General features: G+C 45.4%; 1 protein-coding gene across 1 annotated transcript; it reads left to right on the top strand.

Moving 5' to 3' along the window:
- The first annotated feature begins 1,085 nt into the window (after positions 1–1,085).
- CHRNA3 (cholinergic receptor nicotinic alpha 3 subunit) lies at positions 1,086–27,128 on the top strand. Its single transcript, XM_060095127.1, has 6 exons — positions 1,086–1,182; positions 2,854–2,993; positions 3,107–3,151; positions 4,280–4,389; positions 18,877–19,888; positions 27,000–27,128. The coding sequence occupies exons 1-6, from the start codon at positions 1,086–1,088 to the stop codon at positions 27,126–27,128; spliced, it is 1,533 nt and encodes a 510-aa protein (XP_059951110.1).

Here is a 27,128-nt window from a genome sequence, read left to right as displayed (position 1 = left end):
TTTCTGAATCCTGCAAAATGTCTCCTTTTGTTTGGTTTTAATGTGGGTAGGTGACCCATTCTGGAAATAATAAAGGTGACTGACCTGTCCTGTGATAGAGGAACTCCAAGGAAGCCTGCAGGTACCCCACCCCACTCCTGGTGGGTGGTCCGAGAGACCAAGGGGCCCCAGGGTGGTCTGCTCCATCACAGAACCATCCTGGTGCACCCAGGGTGCAGATGGGCCGGTGGGCAGAGGAGGTTCTGCAGGGTCCAGGGGCCAGGAAGGGCAGTGCTTTCTCTGATGGCTCCATCTCCAAGACTTATTTTTAATTTTGTTATTTCTGTCTTTTGTTTTACTTTTTATCAAGACATTGCAACATATTCGACAGTAAACTAGGATAACAAACCTCCAGGTGTTTCTCATCTAGCCTCATCAATTACCAACTCAATGGCCGATATTGTTTCAACTGCAACCCTCCTCCTCATGGTAACCCTAAGGACTCTTAAAAACACAAATACTATTATCACTCCTAAAATATTTAACAATTACTTAATAGTGTCGAAATCTTGAGTCCTCGTCTTAAGGATGTGTTAGAACCTTTCAGGCAGGCCGGCGACCGTCCGTCTAGCCCGGTGGTCCCCAAGCCCGGGGGAAAGGAGAGACTCGCACTCACCCTGGAAGCCAGGAACAGATTCGACCCCTGTTCTTCCCCGTGGTTTGCCAGTACCTGCCCGGATTGGCCCGGCGCGGAGCCGTCCGTGGTCTACACCGACCACAGAGGGAGGGATGAGACCTCCCAGCACAGCGCACTAGAGGGCCAGCGCATCCCTGTTCTCGGACGCGAGCGCACCTCTCTCCCCCGCAGAGGCTCGGAAACCCCACAGCGGCGGGCGGGGCTGCGCCCGGGATTGGGGGTGGGGCTGGAGCTGCCGGGGCTCCGCGCGCCGCGCCCTGGTCCCGCTCCGAGTGGGCGGGCAGCGCCTGGAGTCTCTCTCTGCCACTGTCCCGCCGGCTCCCGACCGTCCGGCTCTGCTCCGTCTGCCCTCCGCCCCACGCCGCCCGCCCGGTCCGCGCGGAACCTCTGGCCAGAGGACAGACCAGTCATGGGCGCCCAGCCGCGCGGAGTCCGCGTCGCGAAGCTCTTGCCTCCCTGGGCGCCGCCGCCGCTGCTGCTGTTTCTGCTGCTGCTGCTGCTGCCAGGTACGGGCGCGGGGCGAGGGGGACTGGAGGGACGGGCGCCCCGCCCGAGCGGGGTCCGAAGGGGATGCGGCCCGGAGCGCAGCGCGAGGAGGTGGGGAGAAGAGCGCCGTGGCTGGGGACCCGAAACTCGCGTGGACTGGCTCCGGCCCGGCGGCGAGTTAGGTGGGGGATGCGTGTTTCCTCCTCGGCTGCCCCATCCTTGAAAGTGATTTGTGCGCTCCCGGGAGGCGCGAGGAGGGCCCGCACTGGGGCCCTTCCTTCCACAGCCCAGCGTTACAGATTCGAGTCTCGGCCCTGCCCATTGTCCTGCTTGGCGCACTGGGTGCTGAACTGACGCGCCCAGGCCGCGGGTTCCACTGTCTGCATCCCGTCCACCTCCTCGTTTTACGAATAGATGGGGAAGCTGAGGCCAGAGAGGGCTCAAGATTTGATCAAGGCCACCTGGGGCAGAGGGGAGTCGTTAAGGGGCGCCAGCCTCTCCTCCTTGTCCTCGCCTCTTCGCACTCCTGGCACCTCCCCGCCTTCGCCTTCTGCCCGGTCTCTAAGAGGAGGCTGTTAGGGAGAAGCCGGCCCTGACAGAAAGGTTTTTGAGTGTCCTGGGAAGGGTGGTAGATACCAGGGGACGAGGGATTTGGCAGGGCTGCAGGCGGTCCCTGCAGCTGGGTGGGGAAGTCTGTTGGGAGACCACGTTGTGACCGTGCACTCAGAGCGCTGTTCCTGCCCCTCCGGTGCTGAGGCCCCCACTACTCAGAGCGCGGAACACTCCCCACCGAGCTCCTGAATGTGGCCGCTTCTTTATTTGGGGAGGCAGTCAAAATCCCTGGAGAAGTTGGGTTGGACTTAAAGGATTCCCCTCATCCCTTCCCCAGATTTTTCCCAGATCCGTGAGAAACAACAGACAGCTGACTCAAGATGTCTGGAGTGTGGCTTATAAACAGAGGGTCCCCAAGGGTTTCAGAGAGGGAAGGGTCTTTGATCAGGATGTGAAGACAACATCAGCAGGAACCGTGGGTCGCACTCTTGAGATCATGGGAGCCACGTAGGCACCCGCTTCTAAGATGTTTGGTGGCCAAACCCCTACAGGGTCCTGGGTGGGAAGAAGGAAGCCCCAGTCCTAGGTTGTAGTCTCCCTTGGGCCCTGGGGTACTCCTGCCCTGGGAGTGGACTGGTCGTCTCTCCATTGGGGCTGTATGCAGGCAGATTGCATTTGGATCCCACTGCTGCCATGCAGTAACAAAGATGGTGAGGACGGTTCATGAGCTCTTACCATATGCCTGCATGGAGCTAAGCACTTCACTCATAACAACCCTAAGAGGTGGATACATTTATAGTCTTTCACAGATGAAGGAAATGAGGTTTAGAGAGGTTAAGCCACTTGCCTAAGCTCACACAGCTCACAAGTAGTCTGTCAGGATTTGCACCAGATCTATCCAAATTCAGAGCCCAGGCTTGTAATCATTATGCTTCTCAACGAATGTGTGTGACCTGATGGAATCCCTTCTCTCTTGGGCCTCAGTTTCCTAGTCTTTAACTTCAAGGAGTAGGACTAGTCTGAAAGTCTGGAGTTCCAGAGAGTACCCTCAGCAGATGGAGAGGAGGCTGTAGGTGGATGGTGTCCCTGGTGAGGGGAAAAGTGACTTCCCCAGGATCTGACAGGGCTACTTCCCTCAGTGGCCAGAGCCTCCGACGCCGAGCATCGTCTGTTTGAGCGGTTGTTCGAAGATTACAATGAGATCATCAGGCCAGTGGCCAATGTGTCTGATCCAGTCATCATCCAGTTTGAAGTGTCCATGTCTCAGCTGGTGAAGGTGGTGAGTGCCAGAGCCACAAGCTGTGGCCGTGGGGTGTGGAGCTTCTGGAATAGCCTTTCCCAGAACTAGCCTTGTTTTTGTAATTCACCGTCTACTTTAATCTCTCTTTCTAGGATGAAGTAAACCAGATCATGGAGACCAACCTGTGGCTCAAGCAAGTAAGTGACCAGACCCTGGGTACTGCTGCCCCCTGGTGGTGACTACTTTATTTGCTGTCTGTGAACCAAGGGCCAAAACCCCTACTTCACTCCTGTGGACCCAGATTGAGGTCCACTGACTGGCTGGTCTGTCTCTACCTGGGCTTGGGGTCATATACACTGCTCTACACCCCTGTGGAAGGACTGCAGGGCCCAGCCCCTCAAGTCACAGACGATAGACTGCGTCCTGGAAAGAGAGACCTCCATGCTCAGACAAAATGGGGCTGACCCGGGCCTGGAGCCCTGGCCCTGACTCTAGTCTGGCGCCTGAGGCACCTCTTCCCCTTCCTCTTGCTAAAAACTCATCCTTAAGTCAGAATCATATGCCGTTGTTGTTGTTGGGAGGGTGGGAGCCGGGGTTCTGGATTTTCCTGTTCAGATTGGGACCAAAGAAATGGGCTTCCACATGTTCTCCCCAGGGAGGCTTTGTGCAGACATGGACAGATAACTCACTGGCCTAAGGGTGATCCTTACACCAGCTCAGGCTTCCTTCCTAGGAGGCTGGCAAGCCAGATGGGCACGGTGCCCACTCAGCACCCTATGGTACACGTTCCCTCCAGCCACAGCATCACCTCTCTCCCCTCAGGTGCTCAGGACTCACATCTCCCAGCCTCTGCACCCAAACACTTCCTGGGCCCTGGTGGGATCATGGCTCCTTCCTCAGACCCTTCAGAGGCTAACCCTGCTCAACCCGGAGGTGGAAGAGGGTTCTGTGTGTCCTTAGCGCCGTTACTGGGGCTTGATGGCATGTCCAAGCCATTTCAGGAATGTAAACAGCAGGAGCTTAAGGCAGGGACCTGGACCTGGCGCTGGAAATGACTGGAGAAAGCCCTAGTGGTCCTGACTGATTGATGGGGGCTGGGCTTGCCCCACTCATGGGGGCAGCTAGGAGGCAGCCTGCACACTCAGCCCGGTGCTGTCTCCCCACTAGCACCCACATGAGGAATGGGCCAGTGTGGTCTGCATTGCAGAGGCGGCTCTGATGTGCAGCCGAGGTGGGGAGGTCACCAAGATGAGTGGTGTCAAAAGAAGTAAAACCATGCTTGTCCTTCCACTGCCCCCCTCTCCCTCCTTGCCTTCTCCCCCCAGATCTGGAATGACTACAAGCTGAAGTGGGACCCCTCCGACTACAATGGAGCAGAGTTCATGCGTGTCCCTGCACAGAAGATCTGGAAGCCAGACATTGTGCTGTATAACAAGTAAGGTGCTGGGTGGCCCCCACCTCTCAGGGCTGTCAGCCTGGACCTGGGTCCTTGGCCTGCTGTGCTTTACAGCCTGGTCTTCCTGGGACCTTTTCCAAGAGAGCTCCATTCATTTGGTTCATTCCACAGGTATTTATTGACCTACTATATGCCAGGTCCTAGAGACACTGTGGCACAAGATACATACCCTCCCCCTTGCCTCTAGGAGTTTATCAGACACACCAGGGAAGGCAGGAATGAGTTACAGTATCCAAATATGCAATTACAGACTGGAGGAAGGGCAAGGAAGGAAATACATGGGGATGGGCTTCTGTCACCAAGGCAGAACCTGACCTTCCCTGTAAGTCAGGCTGCAGCTGCGCCCCATGGTTAGACCACAGGAAAGCTTCATTCTTTTTTCTTAATGGATGACCACAACAAAAGCAACAATGATTGCAACTACCAAACACAAAACACACTCATATTATGTCATAATATTGACATTCAGTCCAGTAATCCTCCACTGTAACAGCTCCTTTACTTTGCAGTGAAAATTGATTTGTATATTTTTTGCCTCTGAGTCCTTGTGGGATTTTTTTTTTATTCAAACAGAAAGTCACAAAAATTATAATCATCCTCATCAGTTCACTCAGTCCCATGTAATTCATTTTTTTTCATCTTGATCTTTTGTTAGCACTTTTATGAATTCATCAGTTTTCCATTAGAGTTCTGAAAATGCTTATTCATTCAGTTCAGCAGTACAGTCAGTTACCAGAAAACTGTACTTGTCAGAGTCTTTTCCATGAATTCCTTGAAGATGAAACCCTTTTTTTTTTTTTTTTTTGCGGTATGCGGGCCTCTCACTGTTGTGGCCTCCCCCGTCGCGGAGCACAGGCTCCGGACGCGCAGGCTCCGGACGCGCAGGCTCAGCGGCCATGGCTCACGGGCCCAGCCGCTCCGCGGCATATGGGATCCTCCCAGACCGGGGCACGAACCCGTATCCCCTGCATCGGCAGGCGGACTCTCAACCACTTGCGCCACCAGGGAGGCCCTGAAACCCTTTTATAGGAACATTTTGCGAAAGCATCAGAGTACACCCAGAACTCTCTGTAAATGACAGAAGACTTAAAAATGACCACAGTTAAAGATTTGATGAAAGTTCATAATAATGCAATTGACAAGGAAATTTAGTTATTTCTGAGATATACATTTTAAAGTAATATCTAGAATTATGACTTATAACATTATACCAGCACATATAAGATTTTTAGAAATTTCATGTAATGTTTGAAACATTTATATTAACATATTTCCATACAAATAACCCAAAGAAAGTTTAGTATTAGTTGTTTTTTTGGTTTGTTTTTCTGTACTGCAGGTTCTTATCAGTCATCAATTTTATACACATCAGTGTATACATGTCAATCCCAATCACCCAATTCAGCACACCACCATCCCCAACCCACTGAGCTTTTCCCCCCTTGGTGTCCATACATTTGTTCTCTACATCTGTGTCTCAACTTCTGCCCTGCAAACCAGTTCATCTGCACCATTTTTCTAGGTTCCACATACATGCGTTAATATACTATATTTGTTTTTCTCTTTCTGACTTACTTCACTCTGTATGACAGTCTCTAGATCCATCCACGGCTCAACACATGACTCAATTTCGTTCCTTTTTATGGCTGAATAATATTCCATTGTATATATGTACCACATCTTCTTTATCCATCCGTCTGTTGATGGGCATTTAGGCTGCTTCCATGACCTGGCTATTGTAAATAGTGCTGCAATGAACATTGGGGTGCATGTGTCTTTTTGAATTATGGTTTTCTCTGGGTATATGCCCAGTAGTGGGATTGCAGGATCATATGGTAATTCTATTTTTAGTTTTTTAAGGAATCTCCATACTGTTCTCCATAGGGGCTGTATCAAATTACATTCCCACCAACAGTGCAAGAGGGTTCCCTTTTCTCCACACCCTCTCCAGCATTTGTTGTTTGTAGATTTTTTGATGATGCCCATTCTAACTGCTGTGAGGTGCTACCCCATTGTAGTTTTGATTTGCATTTCTCTAACAATTAGTGATGTTGAGCAGCTTTTCATGTGCTTCTTGGCCATCTGTATGTCTTCTTTGGAGAAATGTCTATTTAGGTCTTCTGCCCATTTTTGGATTGGGTCGTTTGTTTCTTTAATATTGAGCTGCATGAGCTGTTTATATATTTTGAAGATTAATCCCTTGTCCATTGATTCGTTTGCAAATATATTCTCCCATTCTGAGGGTTGTCTTTTCGTCTTATGGTTTCCTTTGCTGTGCAAAAGCTTTGAAGTTTCATTAGGTCCCATTCGTTTATTTTTGTCTTTATTTCCATTACTCTAGGAGGTGGATCAAAAAAGATCTTGCTGTCATTTATGTCAAAAAGTGTTCTTCCTATGTTTTCATCTAAGTCTTACATTTAGGTCTCGAATCCATTTTGAGTTTATTTTTGTGTATGGTGTTAGAGAGTGTTCTAATTTCATTCTTTTACATGTAGCTGTCCAGTTTTCCCAGCACCACTTATTGAAGAGACTGTCTTTTCTCCATTGTATATCCTTGCCTCCTTTCTCATAGATTAGTTGACCATAGGTGCGTGGGTTTATCTCTGGGCTTTCTATTTTGTTCCATTGATCTATATTTCTTTTTTTGTGCCAGTACCATATTGTCTTGATTACTCTAGATTTGTTGTATAGTCTGAAGTCAGGGAGTCTGATTTCTCCAGCTCCGTTTTTTTCCCTCAAGACCCCCTTGGCTATTCGGGTCTTTTGTGTCTCTGTACAAATTTTAAGATGATTTGTTCTAGTTCTGTAAAAAACGCCATTGGTAATTTGATAGGGATTGCATTGAATCTGTAGATTGCTTTGGGTAGTATAGTCATTTTCACAATATTGATTCTTCCAATCCAAGAACATGGTATATCTCTCCTTCTGTTGGTATCATCTTTAATTTTTTTCATCAGTGTCTTATAGTTTTCTGCATACAGGTCTTTTGTCTCCCTAGGTAGGTTTATTCCTAGGTATTTTATTCTTTTTGTTGCAGTGGTAAACGGGAGTGTTTCCATAATTTCTTTTTCAGATTTTTCATCATTAGTGTATAGGAATGCAAGAGATTTCTGTGCATTAATTTTGTATCCCACAACTTTACCAAATCCATTGATTAGCTCTAGTAGTTTTCTGGTGGCAGTTTTAGGATTCTCTATATATAGTATCATGTCATCTGCACACAGTGACAGTTTTACTTCTTCTTCTCCAATTTGTATTCCTTTTATTTCTTTTGCTTCTCTGATTGCCACGGCTAGGACTTCCAAAACTATATTGAATAATAGTGGTGAGAGTGGACATCCTTGTCTCGTTCCTGATCTTAGAGGAAATGCTTTCAGTTTTTCACCATTGAGAATGATGTTTGCTGTGGGTTTGTCGTATATGGCCTTTATTATGTTGAGGTAGGTTCCCTCTGTGCCCACTTTCAGGAGAGTTTTTATCATAAATTGGTGTTGAATTTTGTCAGAAGTTTTTTCTGCATCTATGGAGATGATCATATGGTTTTTATTCTTCAATTTGTTAATACGGTGTATTACATTGATTGATTTGCATATACTGAAGAATCCTTGCATCCCTGGGATAAATCCCACTTGATCATGGTGTATGATCCTTTTAATGTGTTGTTGGATTCTGTTTGCCAGTATTTTGTTGAGGATTTTTGCATCTATATTCATCAGTGATATTGGTTGGTAATTTTCTTTTTTGGTAGTATCTTTGTCTGGTTTTGGTATCAGGGTGATGGTGGCCTCAGAGAATGAGTTTGGGAGTGTTCCTTCCTCTGTGATTTTTTGGAAGAGTTTGAGAAGGATGGGTGTTAGCTCTTCTCTAAATGTTTGGTAGAATTCACCTGTGAAGCCATCTGGTCCTGGACTTTTGTTTGTTGGAAGATTTTTAATCACAGTTTCAATTTCATTACTTGTGATTGGTCTGTTCATAGTTTCTGTTTCTTCCTGGTTCAGTCTTGGAAGGTTATACCTTTCTAAGAATTTGTCCATTTCTTCCAGGTTGTCCACTTTACTGGTATAGAGTTGCTTGTAGTAGTCTCTTAGGATGCTTTGTATTTCTGCCATGTCTGTTGTAACTTCTCCTTTTTCATTTCTAATTTTATTGATTTGAGTCCTCTCCCTCTTGTTGAGTCTGGCTAATGGTTTATCAATTTTATTTATCTTCTCAAAGAACCAGCTTTTAGTTTTATTGATCATTGCTATTGCTTTCTTTGTTTCCATTTCATTTATTTCTGCTCTGATCTTTATGATTTCTTTCCTTCTGCTAAATTTGGGTTTTGTTTATTCTTCTTTCTCTAGTTCCTTTAGGTGTAAGGTTGGATTGTTTACTTGAGATTTTCCTTGTTTCTTGAGGTAGGCTTGTATAGCTATAAAGTTCCCTCTTAGAACTGCTTTTGCTGCATCTCATAGGTTTTGGATCATCATGTTTTCATTGTCATTTGTCTCTAGGTATTTTTTGATTTCCTCTTTGATTTCTTCAGTGATCTCTTGGTTATTTAGTAACATATTGTTTAGCCTCCATATGTTTGTGTTTTTTACGTTTTTTTCCCTGTAATTCATTTCTAATCTCATAGCATTGTGGTCAGAAAAGATGCTTGATATGATTTCAATTTTCTTAAATTTACTGAGGCTTGATTTGTGACCCAAGATGTGATCTAACCTGGAGAATATTCTGTGTGCACTTGAGAAGAAAGTGTAATCTGCTGTTTTTGGATGAAATGTCCTGTAAATATCAATTAAATCTATCTGGTCTGTGTCATTTAAAGCTTCTGTTTCCTTGTTTATTTTCATTTTGGATGATCTGTCCATTGGTGTAAGTGAGGTGTTAAAGTCCCCCACTATTATTGTGTTACTGTCGATTTCCTCTTTTATAGCTGTTAGCAGTTGCCTTATGTATTGAGGTGTTCCTATGTTGGGTGCATATATTTTTATAATTGTTATATCTTCTTCTTGGATTCATCCCTTGATCATTATGTTGTGTCCTTCCTTGTCTCTTGTAACATTCTTTATTTTTAAGTCTATTTTATCTGATATGAGTATAGCTACTCCAGCTTTCTTTTGATTTCCATTTGCATGGAATATCTTTTTCCATCCCCTCACTTTCAGTCTGTATGTGTCCCTAGGTCTGAAGTGGGTCTCTTGTAGACAGCATATAGATGGGTGTTGTTTTTGTATCCATTCAGCAAGCCTGTGTCTTTTGGTTGGAGCATTTAATCCATTCATGTTTAAGGTGATTATGGATATGTATGTTCCTATGACCATTTTCTTAATTGTTTTGGGTTTGTTATTGTAAGTCTTTTCCTTGTCTTGTGTTTCCTGCCTAGAGAAGTTCCTTTAGCATTTGTTGTAGAGCTGGTTTGGTGGTGCTGAATTCTCTTAGCTTTTGCTTGTCTGTAAAGCTTTTGATTTCTCCAAGAAACCTGAATGAGATCCTTGCCAGGTAGAGTAATCTTGGTTGTAGGTTCTTCCCTTTCATCACTTTAAGTATATCATGCCACTCCCTTCTGGCTTGTAGAGTTTCTGCTGAGAAATCAGCTGTTAACCTTATGGGAGTTCCCTTGTATGTTATTTTTCATTTTTCTCTTGCTGCTTTCAATAATTTTTCTTTGTCTTTAATTTTTGCCAATTTGATTACTGTGTGTCTCGGCGTGTTTCTCCTTGGGTTTATCCTGTATGGGACTCACTGTGCTTCCTGGACTTGGGTCGCTATTTCCTTTCCCATGTTTGGGAAGTTTTTGACTATAATCTCTTCAAATATTTTCTCGGGTTCTTTCTCTCTCTCTTCTCCTTCTGGGACCCCTATAATGTGAATGTTGCATTTATGTTGTCCCAGAGGTCTCTTAGGCTGTCTTCATTTCTTTTCATTCTTTTTTCTTCATTCTGTTCTGCAGCAGTGAATTCCACCATTCTTCCAGTTCACTTATCCGTTCTTCTGCCTCAGTTATTCTGCTATTGATTCCTTCTAGTGTAGTTTTCATTTCAGTTATTGTATTGTTCATCTCTGTTTGTTCTTTTTTTTTTTTTTTTTTTTTTTTTTTTTTTTTTTTTTTTGCAGTACGTGGGCCTCTCACTGCTGTGGCCTCTCCCACTGCAGAGCACAGGCTCCGCACACGCAGGCTCAGCGGCCATGGTTCATGGGCTCAGCCACTCCACGGCATATGGGATCTTCCAGACCGGGGCACGAACCCGTGTCCCCTGCATTGGCAGGCGGACTCCCAACCACTGCGCCACCAGGGAAGCCCTCTGTTTGTTCTTTAATTCTTCTAGGTCTTTGTTAAACATTTCTTGCATCTTCTCGATCTTTGCCTCTGTTGTTTTTCTGAGGTCCTGGATCATCTTCACTATCATTATTCTGAATTCTTTTTCTGGAAGGTTGCCTATCTCCACTTCATTTAGTTGTTTTTCTGGGGTTTTATCTTGTTCCTTCATCTGGTACATAGCCCTCTGCCTTTTCATCTTGTCTATCTTTCTGTGAATGTGGTTTTTCTTCCACAGGCTGCAGGATTGTAATTCTTCTTGCTTCTGCTCTCTGCCCTCTGGTGGATGAGGCTATCTAAGAGGTTTGATGGGAGGGACTGGTGCTGGGTAGAGCTGACTGTTGCTCTGGTGGGCAGAGCTCAGTTAAACTTTAATCCGCTTGACTGTTGATGGGTGGGGCTGGGTTTCCTCCCTGTTGGTTGTTTGGCCTGAGGCAACCCAACACTGGAGCCTACCTGGGCTCTTTGGTGGGGCTAATGACAGACTCTGGGAGGGCTCATGGCAAGGAGTACTTCCAGAACTTCTGCTGTCAGTGTCATTGTCCTCACGGTTAGCCACAGTGCCCCCCCCCCCGCCCCGCCTCTGCAGGAGACCCTCCAACACTAGCAGGTTGGTCTGGTTCAGTCTCCCCTGGGGTCACTAATCCTTACCCTGGGTCCTGATGCGCACACTACTTTGTGTGTGCCCTCCAAGAGTGGAGTCTCTGTTTCCCCTAGTCCTGTCGAAGTCCTGCAATCAATTCCCACTAGGCTTCAAGGTCTGATTCTCTAGGAATTCCTCCTCCCATTGCCGGACCCCCAGGTTCGGAATCCTGATGTGGAGCTCAGAATCTTCACTCCAGTGGCTGGACTTCTGCAGTATAAGTGTTCCCCAATCTGTGAGTCACCCACCCAGCAGTTATGGGACTTGATTTTACTGTGATTGCGCCCCTCCTACCATTTCATTGTGGCTTCTCCTTTGTCTTTGGATGTGGGGTATCTTTTTTGGTGAGTTCCAGTGTCTTCCTGTCAATGATTGTCCAGCAGCTAGTTGTGATTCTGGTGTTCTCGCAAGAGGGAGTGACAGCACGTCCTTCTACTCCGCCATCTTGGTTCCTCTCCAAGCTTCATTCTTTCACTCACCCGACGAATGCTCCCTCCCTGCTGCACACGTGCATCTGCCCGCCAGCCACAGGAAGCTGCACCTTTTTCCCTCTCTCAAAGGTTCTTCCTCTGCCTATCTGAATCTGCCCGTTGTGGCACCTCCAAAACCTGCCGCTCTTTCCTAAGCCCATACAAACCTGACACCTTCCACATTTAACCTCTGTTATTAGACAAACATAATTTTAATTGATATTTTACAGTGTGTATTAGTTTGTTCTCCAGGTTATTGACAGACTTCAATTTTGTAACCATGCTTTATCTCTGGAGTTCTAATGTCTTAAAAAACCACTGAGTATTTTTCAACAAAACACTTCGTATAGAATTAGTCTAATCAGATTTTAAAGCATTCTATTTTTAGGTTTGTATGCCGTATTAGTACAAATCAATATGTTTTACTGTTCGTATTGGGACTAGAGAAGCTACGTTTTTGGCTGAATCCCACTTTCTAGTCATGGGTTAAAAGAGAAGTGTTCTTTAACCACTCCAAAGATGGTCCGTGTTTTTATTTTTTTTAACATCTTTATTGGCGTATAATTGCTTTACAATGGTGTGTGCTTTATAACAAAGTGAATCAGCTATACATATACATATACATATACATATATCCCCATCTCTCTTCCCTCTTGCATCTCCCTCCCTCCCTGTGCCACCCCTCTAGGTGGTCACAAAGCACTGAGCTGATCTCCCTGTGCTATGTGGCTGCTTCCCACTAGCTATCAGTTTTACATTTGGTAGTGTATATATGTCCATGCCACTCTCTCATTTTGTCCCAGCTTACCCTTCCCCCTCCCCACGTCCTCAAGTCCATTCTCTAGTAGGTCTGCGTCTTTATTCCCGTCCTGCCCCTAGGTTCTTCATAACCTTTTTTTTTAGATTCCATATATATGTGTTAGCATACGGTATTTGTTTTTCTCTTTCTGACTGACTTCAGTCTGTACGACAGATTCTAGGTCCATCCACCTCACTACAAATAACTCAATTTCATTTCTTTTTATGGCTGAGTAATATTCCACTGTATATATGTGCCACATCTTCTTTATCCATTCATCTGTCGCTGGACACTTAGGTTGCTTCCATGTCCTGGCTATTGTAAATAGAGCTGCAATGAACATTGGGGTACATGACTCTTTTTGAATTATGGTTTAAGCTACAGTAATCAAGACAGTATGGTACTGGCACAAAAACAGAAATATAGATCAATGGAACAGGATAGAAAGCCCAGAGATAAACCCACACACATATGGTCACCTTATCTTTGATAAAGGAGGCAAGAATATACAATGGAGAAAAGACAGCCTCTTCAACAAGTGGTGCTGGGAAAACTGGACAGCTGCATGTAAAAGAATGAAATTAGAATACTCCCTAACACCATTCCCAAAAATAAACTAAAAATGGATTAAAGACCTAAATGGAAGGCCAGAAACTATAAAACTCTTAGAGGTCCATGTTTTGTTTACTGCTTTCCCAAGAAAAGACAGCATTCATAAATATGTTTCTTTCATGCAACTTGTAAATTGGTCCTTAAAGAACTGGGACAGGAGATAAATTAACTGGTTTGCAGAATATGCGCCATCCTAGCAATCTCCTGGTCCAAAGGCTCTTAAGGAGCTGAGCAGGGTGGTAAGAATTTTTGCTAAGTTAGAATTAAGAAAGTGGGCACAGATCTTAATCTTATGATTTTAATTTCATAGCTGTTTTCTTGCTGGCAATCTTGGGTGAACAGCTGGGGTGCTTTAGGGATGTGTGCTTTTAACAATACTGAGAGACAGTGAAAAGCTTCAATCGGATATGGAGAGGAGCAAATATCATAAGGAATTTCCTTGGAATCTGAAGCTGAAAATAAGATTTAAGGAATATCCTTCAATTCCTCTCTCCTAACTAAAACTTCAGTTTCTCTAAACCTCTGGTGAGAGTTTCTTTTCTTTTTCCTTTTTTTTTTTTTGCGGTACGCGGGCCTCTCACTGTTGTGGCCTTTCCCGTTGTGGAGCACAGGCTCCGGATGCGCAGGCTCAGTGGCCATGGCTCACGGGCCCAGCCGCTCCGCGGCATGTGGTATCTTCCCGGAACGGGGCACGAACCCGTGTCCCCTGCATCGGCAGGCGGTCTCTCAACCACTGCGCCACCAGGGAAGCCCAGTTTCTTTTCATTTCAACACACTAGAAACACTTTTTACCTTCTTATGCCAGTTTCTCCTGCCATGGTTTTGTTCTTTGAAGTTCGTTCTCTAGTAGAATCCCCAGAAAGTGTTCGTGGACACACAATATACCCTAAGCTCTTACAAGTTCATAACTCATTGTAGCCTTTTTAGGTAATACTTTTAGGTCATCTTGCTGATATAAAATCCTTGGCTCATATTTTCCTTCCATGAAAATCTTAAAAATGCTGACTCATGTTCTGGTATGAAGTGTTGCTGTCAAAAACGATTGCCAGTCTAATTTTCTTTTTTTCTTGTAAAATCTGGTGACTTTGGGGAGAGAAAAGGGACTCTTAATAAGTGTGCCAGGACCACAGATGTAAACCAGGACTGTCCTGGATGAATTGGGATGCATAGTCAGCTTGTTTACAAGGGGGTTGTTCTTCTTCTTGGGTAACCCAAAGATATTTTATCCTTTATCTTTAAAATCTAGTTGTTTTACTCTGTACCATATACATAATAAGCCTTCTTTTATTCCAGTAAACTTTTTGTGAATTAGAGTTTTTAAGATCTGTTCTATTGCTTTATCTCTCCAGGAACTCCATTTTCACATATATTTGAACTGCTTTACCTATATTCTCTCCATATTATTTTCTCTCAAATTCTTTTTCTTTGTCTCTTTTTGATTTAAAAGAATTTTTTTTCTCCTTTCTGTTTTTTATTTTCATCACAATACTTTCCATGGTATCTGCTTATTGTTACATTTTAGTTTTTATTTCTAAAATGCTTTTTTTAATTTCTTTCTTCCCATTCTTTCCTAAGTTCTGTCAGTTCTTTATTCATCCTCCTGTTGCTTACCCAAATTCTTAACTTTTCTATTTCTAATTTATGCTGCTCTTTCAAAGTTTCTAAAGATCATTCTTTCTATTAGCTTAATTTGTAATGTCGGATTATCAGTTTCATCATCTGCTCTGAGGTTATATATATATTTTTTATTAGTTTCTGCTTTATAACAAAGTGAATCAGTCATACATATACATCTCTTCCCACATCCCTTCCCTCATGCATCTCCCTCCCTCCCACCCTCCCCATCCCACCCCTCCAGGCGGTCACAAAGCACCGAGCTGATCTCCCTGTGCTCTGCGGCTGCTTCCCACTATCTATCTACCTTACGTTTGGTAGTGTATATATGTCCATGCCTCTCTTTCGCTTTGTCACAGCTTACCCTTCCCCCTCCCCATATCCTCAAGTCCATTCTCAAGTAGGTCTGTGTCTTTATTCCCGTTTTACCCCTAGGTTCTTCACGACATTTTTTTTTTAATTCCATATATATGTGTTAGCATACGGTATTTGTCTTTCTCTTTCTGACTTACTTCACTCTGTATGACAGACTCTAGGTCTATCCACCTCATTACAAATAGCTCAGTTTCATTTCTTTTTATGGCTGAGTAATATTCCATTGTATATATGTGCCACTTCTTCTTTATCCATTCATCCGATGATGGACACTTAGGTTGTTTCCAGCTCCGGGCTATTGTGAATAGAGCTGCAATGAACATTTTGGTACATGTCTCTTTTTGAATTATGGTTTTCTCTGAGGTTATATATTTGCGGTGTGCACTTGTCTGCTTGTATGTTATTGTTATTCAATTACTTTTCATATTTTTCTTACAATATGTTAATATGAGGTTCAGTCTAATCGTTTTCTGTTGCTCTTGTTTAAATAGATGGCCTTTGCTGTACTTTTAGGACAGGTTCCCAGAGGGGATGGGAGTGGGTAAGGGTGGGTCTCTTGTGTCACCTGCTTGGGAGTTCCCTCCTCAAGTGGTTCCCTTGAAGCATATAAATACTCCGTGTAGCCACCTCCACAGTCTGAGAGCTGCCACTTCTAGACACCTGCTTCTCTACTTTCTCAACCATCTTCTTTTTCTTACCCTCAGTTTCCCACGCTGTTCAATTTGAAGCCTACCCTATGCAGCTTTTTTCTGGGTGGGTCTCTGTCCTTCTGGAAGGCAGTTGGGGTGGGAGGTATTTCTGAGATCGAGCCCAGCCCAGCCTCCTCTGCAGACCCTGGTGGCTCCCCATCTTTTTGTCCTCTCCCACAAACTGGAACCTGTGGCGCCATCTCTGTTTCACCGTTCCCCTTGCTGAGGATGCAGTGCAGAGCGGGGTCCTCTTTTTTGAGGGGCAGATACCTCTTGGTGATTTCTGTCTGGGGCTCTGGGGACAGGAGAACTCCCCTTCCTCTTCCCTCAGCCACTTCCACAGCAGCTAACCCCACCCGAATCCCACGCAGTTCCCGCTGGTGGTGGTGGTTCGACCCCACTCTCTCACACCTGAGGTTCTTGGAGTTCCACGTAACCTAACTTTGTTGACCACGTGGGCAGTGGGATTTTTCTTTTGCTATCTTGTTGCCTTGTTTTTCTGAGGAAATTTGGAAAGGTTAAAGAAACGGATGCCATCGTGGTCTTTCTCATACCACTCACCACCCTCGCCCCACTTCAGCTCTTACTCTTTCCTTCTATTAAAGTGATACCTCAACTAATCATTTGCACCCAGCCTGCCTTTTCTTTTTTTAATCAACTCACATGGTTCAGCAACACACTGGCTGAGTGAGACCTTTCCCCCTCAGCTGACCCTTGCTGCCAGCCATCTCTTGGGCAGGCAGGGGGGTGAGAGCTTCATTTATTTTTTTTGGTCATCCGTTCAGTCAGCTAGTACTTACCGAGCGCCGTCTCTGGGGCTGGGGCTCTGCCAGACCCTGGTACCCAGCGAGGTCTTCATCTTCGGTCTCCTGGTGGCAGAGCTAGGCCGCTGACACTGTCAGCAAGCAGGCCTCCTGGTCTGGGCAGACACAGCTGCGGGCGTCTGTAGGCAGCCGCCACAGTGACCAGGATCCCTGGAAAATAGCAGACATGTGCACCAGCAACTAAGGTAAGCTGATCTCCAGTGTTTGGCCTTTTGGACACACAGACTTGAGGACTCAAGTTCCGACTGGTCAGGGCTCTGCCACAAACTCTCTGTGGGACCCTGAGCAAGCGAGTCCTGCTCTCTGACCTTCAGTTTCCTCGTCAGTAAAATGAGGGGATCAGACTAAAGCAGGGATCATTCAGCTTTTCTGTGAAGGGCCAGGTAGTTAAGTATTTTAGGCTTTGTGGGCCTTAGAGTCTCTGTCGCAGCTACTCAGTCCTGCCCTTGTAGCTTAAAAGTAGCTGCAGACAATAGACCACAAATGGGTATGGCTGTGTGCTCCAATAAAAATTTATGTACAGAAATAGGGGGCAGGCCAGTGGGCCATACTTTGCCCTGGACTAGTCCCTGGGCTCTGAAGGTCCATTTTGTTGATCCAGGATGCCCTAAGGAAAGTTGTTCTGGAGGCCTCTGCCTTCCCAGGGGTCCTCTCAGCCCTCTGCATAGTGTAGGCCAGCCTCCCAGGACTCCTTGGTGCCCAACATGGTCAAGTCCACTTGGGGCTGTGCGGGTCCCCACCCCCTCCCCACTTCTCATACCCCTGCTTTCCTCCTGGAGCTGTGAATCATCTTCTTGTGGGGAATTGAGGGCCCAGTAGGATAAAGTGGGGCTAAGAACATATAAACACAGCAGGGCACCTTTGGGACAACCCAGCCGGCTGGAGTGAAGGCGGGTAGTGGATTTGACATCAAGTCTTCACGTGTATCGACTGTCCTGCTCGACAGACGCACGTGAGGGTGGGAGGGCCAGAGACCAACAAGGAGACAGGCCCTGGACACACCCCCTCCTGTCTTCACACAGTGCTATCCAGTAACAACCAGACAGGATATCCCTAAGTGTTCAAGTTTGTCTTTTTTTTTTTTTTTCCAGCTCTTCAGGCAAATGGGTATAGTGGTTGCTCCCTTTAGAAGGACGTACATGCCTTCAAATGCAGAACTCTAAGAAATCAACAGGGCTGACCCACGGAAATGTCAAGAGCTTTCACTGGGCAAGGCCATTGTCATGAGGACTGGCTGGCTTCATGCTCAGATGCGAGACTGGACAGGGTGTTGAGCTGGTCGTCAGCAAATCTTCCACTGCACAAACCAGCTGATAAATGCCAACAAGCCAATTCTAGGAAGAATGTATGTCTCTGCATAGAAACGGTGCACATAGCTAAACAGAAGGGAGAAGGAACATGGGGAGAAAATGGGGAAGGATAGGGACACAGAAGGCAAAGGAACCTGTCATGCTGGGTTTGAAAGACAAGGAATCAGAAAACATGATTATTCATTCTAAAACAGTACAGGGAGGAATGGGGAGTTTGGTAAACGGTAGAACCAGGGTCGAGAGATAGGGCCTGGTAATAGACCCATCTAACAGGCTCAGTTTAATGGCAGTGGGCTCCTACGGTGGTCTCTGCAGCCCCTTCCAGGTCCACGGTCTGGTTTGACATCCGTGTGTGTACACACATTGGGCTCCCAATGCAGACAGAATGAGGAGGCATTACCAGGGCCAAACCGTAGGGACAGCAAGTGGCAAATATCCCCAAAGGTCACCTAAACACCTGCCTCCTGATGACCACTTTCATTAATTCCTTTTACTTCTTCAATTAAAAGAGAAAAAAAATCTCTGGCATTTGGGAGTGTCTCCATAAATATCAAGTTGGGAGTTGTGTGGAATGAACCCATGACATGCCCCAGGGCGGGGGGGTGATGAGTGTGTCAGATTGTTGGGGGTTGGGGGGTCCTGGGCCTCAGTATCCCCACTGGTAAATGGGATGGTGAACTGCGAGACCTTTTACAGCACTTTGAGCTCTCATATTCTGCAGTTTTACAAATCATCACTTGCCGTTTACCTGCTGGCGGCGGGAGAAGCTGGACAAGATGACCACGTGGTAATGACCTGTGTGCCGCACACCTCCTCTTTGTCTCCGCAGTGCTGTTGGGGATTTCCAGGTGGACGACAAGACCAAAGCTTTGCTCAAGTACACGGGGGAAGTGACTTGGATCCCCCCGGCCATCTTTAAGAGCTCGTGCAAAATCGATGTGACCTACTTCCCATTCGATTACCAGAACTGCACCATGAAGTTTGGTTCCTGGTCCTATGACAAGGCAAAAATCGACCTGGTCCTGATCGGCTCCTCCATGAACCTCAGGGACTACTGGGAGAGTGGCGAGTGGGCCATCATCAAAGCCCCCGGCTACAAACATGACATCAAGTACAACTGCTGCGAGGAGATCTACACGGACATCACATACTCGCTGTACATCCGGCGCCTGCCCCTGTTCTACACCATCAACCTCATCATCCCCTGCCTGCTCATCTCCTTCCTGACTGTGCTCGTCTTCTACCTGCCCTCTGACTGCGGCGAGAAGGTGACCCTCTGCATCTCGGTCCTCCTCTCCTTGACTGTGTTTCTCCTGGTGATCACTGAGACCATCCCGTCCACCTCTCTGGTGATTCCCCTGATCGGCGAGTACCTCCTGTTCACCATGATTTTTGTAACCTTGTCCATCGTCATCACCGTCTTCGTGCTCAACGTGCACTATAGGACCCCCACCACGCACACGATGCCCATGTGGGTGAAGACCATATTCCTGAACTTTCTTCCCAGGGTCATGTTCATGACCAGGCCGGCAAGCAGTGAGGGTAACACTCAGAGGCCAAGACCCTTCAATAGTGCTGAGCTCTCAAACCTGAATTGCTTCAGCCACATAGAGTCCAAGAGCTGCAAAGAAGGCTACCCCTGCCAGGACGGGCTATGTGGCCACTGCCACCACCGCAGGGTCAAAATCCTGAATTTCAGTGCCAATCTCACGAGAAGCTCCAGTTCTGAATCTGTCAATGCCGTGCTGTCCCTCTCTGCTCTGTCACCGGAAATCAAAGAAGCTATCCAAAGTGTCAAGTATATTGCTGAAAATATGAAAGCACAAAATGAAGCCAAAGAGGTAAGGATATGTCTGTTATTACATTGGTCATTCATTCATTCAACAAACATTTTATTGGTTCCTTGTGGGCAAGGCTTAGGGTGGGGTTAAGGAATTAGACTGGCATCAGTGGCTTGTGTTCAGACCAGCTCCTCATTTACCAGTTATTTATCCTTGGATACACTGCCTGACCTCTGTGAGTCTGTCTTTTCATCTGTAAAATGGGATGATAAAGGTTGTATGTGGTGCCCTGCATTTAGCTGCTGGGCTGCCAGCAGTTTGGGCCACTGGAACACCTGATGCTGAGTGAGTGGATTAGGAGGTAGGCTGGAAGAGGGCATGAGGTCAGATGATCTCCAATTAGTATTGATCAGCTGAGCTGACATTTTAAACTTTACTAATTGTCTCCCTACTCCCCTTTAAGAGTAATTTACATAAAGTACACACCCCTTAAGTCTACATCTCTGAATTTTTACATTATGTGTACACCCACGTAACCATGATCTAGGTAAAGATATAGAACATTTCCAGTGCCCCACACAGTTCCCTTGTGCCCCTCCCCAGTCAGCAACCCCCTCCCTCCCTCCTCAGTAACCACTGATCCCGACCTCTTTTATGTTAATTAATTTTACCTATCCTTGAACTTCATATAAGTGGAATTGCATAGTATAAACTTTCATATCGGACTTCTTTCATTCAGCAAAGTGTACAAAGATGTCTGAGGTTTATGCTTTTGGTTTGTTATTGGTGTGTAAGATTCTACAGTATTGACAACACTGCCTTCTGTTTATTCATTCTACAGTTGTTGGACATTTGGTTATTTCCAGTTTGGGAGGATATGAATAAAGCTGCTATAAATTTATACATACCATTTGGTGAATATATACACTCGTTTCTCCTGGCTACATTCCTAGGGTGGAATTGCTGGATCATTGGAGAGGTGTATTTTTCACTTAAGTAGACACTGTCAGGTTTCCAAAGGGTTTGAGCCAATTGACACGCCCCCTGGCAATGTTTGAGAGTCCCAGCTGCTGCCTTTCCTCGCCAAACGGGGGTGAAGTGGCCTTTCTTGTCCCTGTGGACTAATGATTAGGGCTCCTTTTCATATGCTTATTGGCCATTTGGATATCTTCTTTTGTGAAATATCTATTCACACTCTTGCCCATCTTTTTTTAATTGGGTGAACTTCTATTTCCTTCAAAAATCTTACGCTAGAACTAGTGATAGGTATTAGTAATGGGGAAGCTTTACACTTAGGTGTTTGGCTGCTCCCACTCTGTTTACCCCCAAGGTTACCAGAATCATGTTCAATAATTTTTTAAAAAGCTCTGCTTTAAAATTAACTGGTTCTGCTTTAAGTTGATTATTAGCAAAGAGCTAATTACCAGATAATTTCAGCTCCTGATGCACTGTAGGTAATTAATGTTGGTAGGGAATGTCTGGAGCCTCTTTTATTCAGCTGTGAACGGCATATTAAAGTGGATGAGGGCTTCCCTGGTGGCGCAGTGGTTGAGAGTCCACCTGCCAATGCAGGGGACACGGGTTCGTGCCCCGATCCGGGAGGATCCCACATGCCGTGGAGCGGCTGGGCCCATGAGCCATGGCCGCTGGGCCTGTGCATCCGGAGCCTGTGCTCCGCAATGGGAGAGGCCACAGCAGTGAGAGGCCCGTGTACCGCAAAAAAAAAAAAGTAGATGAGACAGGAGGGAGATAGCAACAGTGGCCCCGTGTCCTCACCCCACCCATCTGAGCAACTCTGAGCCCGTCTTGTGACTGTAACAATGCAAAACCTCCCACTGATACCAGAAATTTAGTCAAAAAGTCAGGCCCTCCTTTAAATTCAGTTGAAGCTGTTGGTTTTTTTTTTTTTTTTTCCAAGTCTTTATTGAATTTGTTACAACATTGCTTCTGTTTTATGTTTTGGTTTTTTGGCCCTATGGCACGTGGGATCTTAGCTCCGGGACCAGGGATCGAACCCACACCCCCTGCATTGGAAGGCGAAGTCTTAACCACTGGACCACCAGGAAGTCCCTGAAGCAGTTGTTGGACATTAAGTATATGATTAGAGAATCTCACTTGTCTAACACTAATCACTTTTGCAGATATTCTCTACCCTTTCTTTATCCACTTTTAAAATAATCACTTCTTTTGAGAGATAATTTACTAAAGATTGAGATCTAAGTACCCATCGTCTTTGTCGGGCTATTAGAAACTATCTTTATTCCAAAAATTATTTACTAGGAACCATACAAGGTGTTAAGAGTTTCACGAGGGTTTTAGTTAGCGTTAGAGTTTCCACAAGATGTGTGATGGAGGCAGACAGTAAAAAAAAAAAAAAAAAAAATGTTACTGAAAGGGAAGTCACAGCTGAAATGCCAGGAAGGTAAATTAGTGAAATAGCCTGAATGTGGCCAGCTAGAGGCACATGGTTCATCTCAAGGGGCAGCCACTGCTCACTTCTGGTCATCTGTTACCACAGGTGAATGTGGTCCCATTGTTTTTCCAGAGAAAGCAGAAATCTGGACCACCGTCCAGTGGATTGCAACCTGTTTATGAAAGGGTGGCAAGTGTTAGAATAAAGATGCCTACTCAGTGCTCTGAGGAGAGTCAGGCTGTCTGAAGGATGCCTTCTTTCTCTCTTACTGTGTGATGGACATGCTGCTGTTTACATAGAGTTTTTTAGAGGTATTTTAATTTCCTAATTCCCTGGCTCCAACTTGGTTGGTTTTAACTGTCCTGGGCTCCTAGGAACTTGGAATGAACAGGCTTAGTTCTCCCAGAGCCATCTCCTGAGGGTGCTGAGAGCCTGTGAATGACTGTCCCTGGACACACCAGATCCCAAAGGGACAGGAGTGTCATCGTGTCACCTGCCTTGGCTATTCTCTTTTCAAGTTGTTTGTGTTGGTCACCCCTACTTGCTTACACTTGTGAGGTGTTTAATACTCTAAGTTCAGAGTTAGGGCTAGGATTGGGTTACAAGTAAGAAAACTAGTTAGGGAGCTTGTGGTCTCATGTTAATACTCTCCGTTTTACAGATTTGACGGCTGATCATTTGAAGTTGGTTCCACTGTATGGGTTGTTCTTGAGGTCTTGGAGGTGTGCATAGATCAGGGACATGATCTTCTGAGCTAATAGCCCTGATACAAGTTGTTTTGTTTGGTTCAGATACAGAGATATATCTATATCTATATATATGTATGTATATCTGTTAGTTCATTCATTCCAACTAGAGTCAGACTTCTGATCAATGATTTATTTACATGTGTTGTAATTACTGTTTTCTAGGGTTAAATTTTGGCCATCTTATTTCATGTTTTCCATTTATTTATTTTTTTTGCCTCAGTTCTTGCTGTTTACTAGAAAGTTTGAATATGTTTTGCTGGTTGAAAGTCATGTGCTTTATTTTTATTCTTCTACTAGCTCTTCCTAACTGATTTAAACCCATGCTCAAGTTCCGTTTCCATATCAATCGGTCTCTTACATTTTTAAGTATCTGTGTTTTGCCCCCCACCCCACTGTCCTTCCCCTCTGATCTTCCTCACTGCTTTGGTTACCTGGGTGTTACTAGAGCTTTAGTTTTGGTTTTTCATGAATATATGTTTTGGTTTTTGACCTTCCTTTTTTTTTTTTTTTTTTTTTTTTTCTTTTTGCGGTATTTGGGCCTCTCACTGCTGTGGCCTCTCCCGTTGCGGAGCACAGGCTCCGGATGCGCAGGCCCAGCGGCCATGGCTCACGGGCCCAGCCGCTCCGCGGCATATGGGATCCTCCCAGACCGGGGCACGAACCCGCATCCCCTGCATCGGCAGGCGGACTCTCAACCACTTGCGCCACCAGGGAGGCCCCCCTTTTTTTTTTAGTCTATAGTCACCCCTCACATCTATCTTATGGTGTCCTCCTGGATTTATTTCTTTGTGTTGGCATGCCTTCTCAAGAGTGTTTATGGGTAAACCTTTTGGGGCCTGTAGGCTTAAAAATGTATTGTGGGGCTTCCCTGGTGGCGCAGTGGTTAAGAATCTGCCTGACAATGCAGGGGACACGGGTTCGAGCCCTCATCCAGGAAGATCCCACATGCTGTGGAGCAACTAAGCCCGTGCGCCACAACTACTGAGCCTGCGCTCTAGAGCCCACGAGCCACAACTACTGAGCCCACGCGCTTAGAGCCCGTGCTCCACAACAAGAGAAGCCACCGCAATGAGAAGCCCGCACACCACAATGAAGAGTAGACCCCACTCACCGCAACTAGGGAAAGCCCACACGAAGCAACAAAGATCCAACACAGCCAAAAATAAATAATATTTTTTTTAAAACTGTATCGTGCCCTCACTTTTAAGTGCGAGTTTAGCTGGATACGAAATTCTAGGGTTGAAGTTCTTTTCCTTAAATACTTAAATAACACTCCATGGCCTTTTTGCCTCAGTGTCATTTCTGAAAAAGTTTTAAGTTAATCTGAATGTTGTTCCTTTGCAAGTAATCTATTCTATCTAGAAGCTATTAGAATTTTCTGTTTGTAGAGAAATCGAATGACACCAAACACAACGTGTTGGTGTGGGTCTCTCCTAGTCTGTTTGGCATTCCTGTGAGCCATTTAATTCCAAGGTTTTTCATCTCGCTTTAACTCTGGGGAAGTCAACGTTATTTCTGTAAAGATCTCCTGTTCACCCCTCTTTTCTCTTTCCCTGAACTGTTGTTGTACAGATGGGATACCTCTGCTCCTAGCTTCTCCATCTCCTAGCTTTTCTTTTACATCGCTGCCCCAGGTGAGGTCCTTACTCTCCTCCCTGTTTCTTTCCGGGCCTGTATTTACCCTTGCCAGTCATCCCAGCTCTTGAGTTCTTTATTGCGACTTGTCTGTTGTTCACACTTGTATTTCCACTTGATTCTTCTATAACACTGCTTGTTCCTAACTTCGTGTTTCCAATATTCTCTCCTATCCAGTGACTATCTGGATAGTCTCAAAAGACTGTCTTGTTTAGTTTAAATCCTTAACCTATCTGTTCCATGAATTTTCTTTCAAATACCTAAGTTTGTGTATTGGGGGCCTGTAAACTCACCTTTTCTGGGGGTGTCAGCCATCCTTACTGAACTGTGTTTGGGGAGCCCAAACCCAGGCTTCCCAAGGCAGAGGACCCACATGGCCACAAACTGGGCTAGACGCCCCTTCAGGGGCGTTTCCTCCCCTCCAGCTGACCTTGTCGGTGAGGATCTCCTCCACGTCCCTTTCACTCAACTGCAGTTGTTCATCTTTGATGTGGGGAGCGAGGAGGGAAGCCTCAGGCCCCACCAGTCAGTGGGCGCTTCTCTGCTCTGCTGTTCCCCTCAGCCAGGCCCTACTTTGCTGACAAGTGGCCCTGCCTGCATCTCTGGGCTGGGAATGGCAGGCTGGAAAGAGGCACAGGGTTGGGGGAGAGAAGAGCACAACCAAGCCTTCCCCAGTCCTTCCCTCCACCGAGACCCTCCTCTTCCAACCACATGCTCACGCTCAGCAGGCCACACCTGCCCAGGTTTCTAACCGTCCTTAAGGCACAGTCTCCTCTTGTTTCTGGGACATCTCCAGGGTTGGGCTGGGAGACAGAGTCGGGCTTGGGCTAGTTCACCATTCTGCCTAACACTCATCTACCTGTTCATGCATCATTAGTGCCAACGTTTCCAGAGAATGACCAGTATCATTGTGCCTTAAAGACTCAGAGTTAGACATAAAATTTTCACCCGGCTCTATTAGCAGCACTGTTTGTATTCATGTGTAAAACCCAAGTCCCCTCTTTCTTCACCAGGCTAAACCATGTGAAGTGCTCTCAGAGGGAGATTTATACTTGGTTAATGGTCATTTTTAAAATCAGCATTAATATCAGTAGGTATTATTCATTAAGGACCCTGTACCAGGCACATATCTCATTTAATACTCATAACAACTCTCTGAAGTAGGTACTGTTCGTATCCCCCATTGACCAAGAAGGAAATTGAGGCTGAGAGAGGTCACATAATTTACCCAGATTCTCATGCCTCTCTCTCCCACGAGCAGAGCTGGGATCATAACAAGTCTTGGTTTTCCCACCCCACTGCCTCCTATAGGCCCTAAGAGGTTTAGCCAGTAGGGGGTGGGCAGGAATCACAGGGTCTATTGTATATTGGAATCTTTTACACCCAAAGTCTTAGGAATTCAAGTAAAGTAACCGGTGGCAAATAGGGCATTATAGCTCTAATCCACTGACTTCCCAGTGTCATTGGAGGGACGCTTTCACTCAAGCTCATAATGGTGAAATAAAATCCTTGTCTCCCAGCCCCATTTCAGTGCACTTAATTAAATTACTAAATAACATGCTGCCTCTTCATTATGTGATTTCTTCAAAATCAGTTGATTCATGGGTTCTCTTTTTCTCAGTCCAATTACGGTTTCCTTTCTGAGTTGTCTAGTATAATTAATGTGCAGTTCTCCTTCCTATTTCAAGCCTAAATTGAAGCTGTCTTCTATACAATTAGTCTTGCTCTTTCTTCCATCTTTCACTTTATGGTCAGCATCTATTTCTGATTTTGAACCTGTTCTATAACTGTACAGAATTCCATGATACTTTGGCCTTCTAATTGAAGATGATATTTGGCTAGTTGGGCATTGTGGAGAGGGGGCGGTGGGAGAGGAAGAGTGATGATGGGCTTGCCCTGATGTGCTTATTTCATTTTTGAAACAGACGTTAAAAGGAAATTAGTATCTAAAACTGGATAAGAGCTAGTACTTTGAATTATGTTGGATTGTATTAGCTATTCTAACAAAGGCCCAGAATCCTCCTGCAGAGGTGTAAATCAAGTAACTGGTTTTAACTAACTTTATAAATTGGAATTCAATTTGGGGGAAAAAAAAGGGTTACGTAGATGTTAAGAAATTTCTGATTTAAAACAGATTTAATATGACAGATATTTTATTCCTATTTCTCTAGTGCATAAAGAGAAACTTGAGAATGGTAGATTTCCTCAGACTACATCAATTAGAAAAAAAAGGTTTCTTGCATATTGGCCAGCAGAATGGCTTCTTCTACTGAAACACATTTATTAGATATTCAATATTGAAAATGTGTTCACCTTGCCTTTTCCTTCCCGCTTTATTTTTTCCTCTTTCATGATTTTTGGTTTTGTCTTTCAGATTCAAGACGACTGGAAGTATGTTGCCATGGTGATTGATCGTATATTTCTGTGGGTTTTCATTCTGGTGTGCATTTTAGGGACAGCAGGATTGTTTCTGCAACCTTTGATGGCCAGAGATGATGCATAA

Source organism: Mesoplodon densirostris, chromosome 4, assembly GCF_025265405.1.
Source record: "Mesoplodon densirostris isolate mMesDen1 chromosome 4, mMesDen1 primary haplotype, whole genome shotgun sequence".
Classification (NCBI taxonomy): domain Eukaryota; kingdom Metazoa; phylum Chordata; class Mammalia; order Artiodactyla; family Ziphiidae; genus Mesoplodon; species Mesoplodon densirostris.
Note: the sequence above shows the minus strand (reverse complement) of the source record. Positions and strands in the feature narration are given on the sequence as shown.

Excerpts from the sequence above, each read along its gene's own strand:
- CHRNA3 (XM_060095127.1), top strand. The coding sequence starts at position 1,086 with ATGGGCGCCCAGCCGCGCGGAGTCCGCGTCGCGAAGCTCTTGCCTCCC. Across the intron at positions 2,994-3,106 it reads TGTCTCAGCTGGTGAAGGTG|GATGAAGTAAACCAGATCAT; the intron begins GTGAGTGCCAGA and ends CTCTCTTTCTAG. Across the intron at positions 3,152-4,279 it reads CCAACCTGTGGCTCAAGCAA|ATCTGGAATGACTACAAGCT; the intron begins GTAAGTGACCAG and ends TTCTCCCCCCAG.